This window comes from Myotis davidii, unplaced genomic scaffold (assembly GCF_000327345.1).
Source record: "Myotis davidii unplaced genomic scaffold, ASM32734v1 scaffold424, whole genome shotgun sequence".
Classification (NCBI taxonomy): Eukaryota; Metazoa; Chordata; class Mammalia; order Chiroptera; family Vespertilionidae; genus Myotis; species Myotis davidii.
The window spans coordinates 4,450,504-4,455,163 of record NW_006295827.1 but is presented as its reverse complement, the minus strand read 5'-3'; the positions used below and the strand labels follow the sequence as shown (position 1 = coordinate 4,455,163).

At 35.0% G+C, this 4,660-nt stretch overlaps 1 protein-coding gene across 11 annotated transcripts in view; it reads left to right on the top strand.

Annotated features, from left to right (window-relative positions):
• GTF2I (general transcription factor IIi) overlaps positions 1 to 4,660 on the top strand; it is a 96,084-nt gene that overhangs the window by 89,294 nt on the left and 2,130 nt on the right. For all 11 annotated transcript variants that reach the window (XM_006770866.2, XM_006770862.2, XM_006770864.2 and 8 more), the window contains 3 exons: positions 787 to 815; positions 2,721 to 2,762; positions 3,558 to 3,599. In XM_006770866.2, coding sequence (XP_006770929.1) covers positions 787 to 815; positions 2,721 to 2,762; positions 3,558 to 3,599 — 113 coding nt within the window. The remainder of the gene's footprint in view (positions 1 to 786; positions 816 to 2,720; positions 2,763 to 3,557; positions 3,600 to 4,660) is intronic.

Here is a 4,660-nt window from a genome sequence, read left to right as displayed (position 1 = left end):
AAACCTACCCCCTAACAGCATTATGAGAATTACATTATTAATATGTGCTTGTCACGATAAGTGTACAACAAATGTCCTCTTTTCCATCCATCTACTTAAAAGTCCCAAGGTGTTTTTACTCTTCTTTTGTAACTCACAAAAACTTAGCCATCACTAAATCTACCCAGTCAGTTCATTGTCAAGTTCCCACGGTCTCTAGTGTACATGGCTTAGGTAGGACTAACACTGAGAAATAGCTAAAAGCATTACCTTCCAAAGCTTTTTCTCACCCACTCATCTTCTCCCAATACCCTCTCCTTACAATTTCCATGTTTTTGTCCCACTTAACCAATGTTTATTTTCCATGCCATTCCCCGGGATATACGAAAACGCCTTCTTCCATTGGACTGTTTCACTAAAATTACTCTTTTCCCTTTTCTTTGTTCCTATTTTTTATTTTTCTACCATCTTTACTGTAACATTTTCTAATGTTCTATTTTAACTATTCATCTATATATAGGGTGTCTCCAAAAATGTATATACTTTAACAGCTGATAACTCACTTAATTTTGAAAATGAACTATATGTTAACAAATACTGATTTTATGCAAAGTGTATACATTTTTGGGGGGACACCCTGTATATCTAACAATTGACTGACCAAAAAGTATATAAGATTAAAAAGTTACAGATAGCATTTCTCATTCTAGCACATAAGTGACATGGTTTAAAAATTAGTTGTATAAGCTGTGTGTACCTGTAATTCTTGTAAAGTTAAACTGTTGTATAATTTATTTGTTTCTTTAGACCGTTTCCAGGACTTGTGATTAATAACCGTGAGTATTTCGTGAAGTCTTTGATCTTTTCTTTTTTGGAATATGAGAGGGTGTGGCTGTGTGTGCCCACATATTTAGCTCACAAGAATGTAACATTTTATTACACCCATAGCAGTAACCATGCAAAGTCATTGTTAATTTAGCCCACAGTGTTAAAGCACTAGGTACTTTCTAGATACAATATTGAGCAAATTTGCTTAACTTTTTAAAATCTCAGTTTATTCATTCATAAAATGGTAATAATATTAGTACTCACTTTGAGAGTTTTTGAACATTTTAAATGACTCATTATATATGAGATCCATGTCATAGATCTATGGCCCATGTTTGTAAATAAAGTTTTATTAAAACACTGCCAGGCTAATTTGTTTATGGCATAGTTGACAGAATTTGCAACAGAGACTATGTGACCTGAAAAGTCTAAAATATTTACTAACTAGCTCTTTATGAAGAAGTTGTGGACCCCTTGCCCAGAACAGTGCCTGGGCTTACAGTGTGTCCTCAGTAAATACAGTCTGTAGTTGTTATTTTTATTACTTTTACATATTGTTATGTAATTACCGTGCTTGAATACGTGGGTCTTTTTAATCTGATTTAGCTTGCTTCTATTAATATTAAGCAAAGTGTCTGGTAGACATTGGGCTCTCAAATACTATTGTATGAACATATACGTGTTCTTCCATTTCTCTGGTGTTCATATTTTAAGTAGCCTTTTTTTTAAGCAAAACTTAATTGTGCTTGCATATTTTGTGTTCTAGTAACTTTTTAATTTTTATTTATTTTTTGTTCTGTTAACTTTTTATTAAAAATTTTGTGAGAATGATCCTTTTCTAATACCTTTGGCATTTCAGTCTTTTCCAATTAGCATTATTATTCTAATTTTTTAAAATCCATTCAGTTCTATAGTTTGTTCTTTAGGAAAGTGTAGGACTCTTCAGTTTCATGTTCAGGATTTATCAGTGAGCATTAAATGACAGCCTTGTGAGTAATTGGTTTGCCCCCCTGACCTGAGAGATGTCCCCTGCCATCCCATCCTGCTTCACTCTATTGACCCTGTCCTCTGGCTTTCACTCTTCAGCATCATTGATTTGGTGAACATCTCTTCTGCTTCCAAACTTTTGAGTTTTGATTTGTCATAAAGTTTATTCATTTGCTTATACTCCCAATCCATGAGTTCTTTTTTTATAGATTCTGTTTTAGTTTACACACTATCATGGTCAAGTATGTTAATATCTGGTAATGTCAGTATAAAAGAGAAATATATCTTGCTTCATAGATTTTAAATAATCTTTGGGACATTCAGCTTTAATCACACCAGGAAACTTTATTATTTAAAGAAATCCCATGATAATTATTTTTCCTTTTTATTGAATTCAGAGAGGAAGAGAGAGGTTAGAAACATCAATGATGAGAGAGAATCATTGATCAGCTGCCTCCTGCACACCCTTACTGGGGATTGAGCCCACAACCCGTGCATGTGCCCTCGACTGGAATCGAACCCGGGACCCTTCAGTCCGAGGCCGACGGTCTGTCCACTGAGCCAAACCAGCTAGGACATCTTTTCTTTTCTTTTTTTCTTTTTAAATTAATCTCAATTCCCCTGTCTTTTGTATAAGTTTCAAAGAACATTGTGTTTTCATTTTTTCTGTCCTTTTACTTTATGTTAAAATGTTTAATTTTGTTCTCATCCTGCACATGTCTATAATAGAATTTTGTGGTGATTACTATGAGTTAGTTATTTATGGGACATACCAGAACTCTTAATGTTTGTTCCTTTCTTGTCATAAGGAAAATAGTGCCCATTATGGCAAAATTAGAGCATCAAAATATAGAATGTATATAAAAATGCTTGTCAGATGTAACAATGTGCCATCACATTATTAAATGAATTTGCTTTGTTTTCAGAGTTGGTTGATCAGAGTGAGTCAGAAGGCCCAGTGATACAAGGTAAATTAAAGAGGGTAATAAACATAGAAATATTCCTACCTTTTTAGTAAAACAGATCAAATAAAATTGTGTGGCCTCACTTGCTTACGCCTGTGTAACTTTAAAGAGTCAGTTACGCAGCACACCCAGGTATACTTGTACCCAGACTGGTTTCTTTGACTCTTGTTTGGAAGCCTGTGTCAGCTCAGTCTGTAGATCCTAACTGAGAACTGTGGACCACATGCCATTTGATCCCACTGTCTCAGGGAAGGTCTAGGGTCAGGAACCCTGAGATCCATGGCATAGAATACAATTTTTCAGTGAGAAGGTTGTCTTTTTAAATTTATTCTTCATGCCATTTGTTTATAATGGTAATTGTAAGCCAAATTGTATTGGATGGAAATACGAGTACTGTGGTTTTAAAAGTTCCTTCGAAACTAGTGTTTAGACCTGCTACTGTGATTCATTGAAAGTAATAAAAGGCTTTTTATTAAAAGGGAACTCACAGAAGAAAGGGCAGGGAGACAAAAATGGAACTTCTTACTTTCATTTTAGAGCTGTGCTAATTAAGATTGTTATTTAAGACTTCGGTTATGCAAGCTAACAAACACATTTCATAAAAGTAGAATTTTGAGAGTCTAGTTGAGTAATTGTGTGTTTAATCCCAAGAGTGTATGGCTCTTGTTTTGTTCTAGCTTTGTGATTCGAGTACACTGCTGGAGAGCTTTCTCTCCTTTTTTCCCCTCTGGTCTCTTCAAATAATTGAAAGCAACTTTTGGACAATGTTACAATAAAGCTACCTGTGTTTCTTTTCAGAATCAGCTGAGCCAAGCCAGTTGGAGGTTCCTGCAACAGAAGGTAAAATCTGAAGTTCCTTAAGACTTTTATTAGGACAAAGGATTAATTGTGTTTTTACAGCTTTTAAAAACTATAACTGTGGTGGTTTGGTTCTTTTGTTTCTGGGTGTATTGGATTTGTAGTTTGTACCCAGAAACATTGTATTCAGAGTTCACTCATGGGTTATTTTGCTCCGTCTCCCCCAAATGACTTTTTTTTATTATTATTCTCACCTAAGGACATTTTTCCCATCGATTTTTTTTTCTTTTTTTTCTTTTTTTAGAGAGAGAGGGAGACACCCTTTGGTCTGTTGGCTGGTGCTCTAACCACTGAGAAGATCAGCCAGAGCTCCCCCAAATGACTCTTAACCCTTTGCGGTCGTCTCTCGGCCACCAAAGCTTTTTTACCGTTCCGGTCGTATGTCTGCTCTCAGCCACCATAGCAAGGAACCGTAGGAATCCTAACTCTATTCATTCATGTATCAGTTCATAATTTCTCTGAAAGCTCTTAAGTGTCTAAGTGACCTTGTCACGAACCAAAACATTGCCCCAACAAATTGGAGATATCGAAACTCAATATAAACAAACGAGGTTGTTCCACACTCGCGTATTAAAGATTGCTCTGTATATTCGAACAGAAAGATTAGGGGCGGAAGACGCCAAACTATTTTTGCGATACATGTAGTCGAAAACCAGGACTGCATATTGGAAACTGCTTTCAAAGATACCACACAATGGAGAAATATAAAATATAATTTTTACATAAAAACATGTTATTGAAACACATTGTCTAAACATTCATCTAATGTTCAAAAAAGAATTAATAACTCTTGTTTATCCTTCATAATCTTGCATGTTATGTATCACTGCTCTTTCAATGGAAATTAATTCCGACCAGTACGACACCCATGTCCAAATTTAATACGACCGCAAAGGGTTAATGAATTCTGAAACCATAGAATGACTGACTGCTACATAACCTGGATAGTATAGGTCATTTACATACATATGTTTGTTGCTTTGAATATGTAAGTAGCAAAATTTAGAACTTACAGCTAGGAAAACATTGTTATCTCTGAAAAT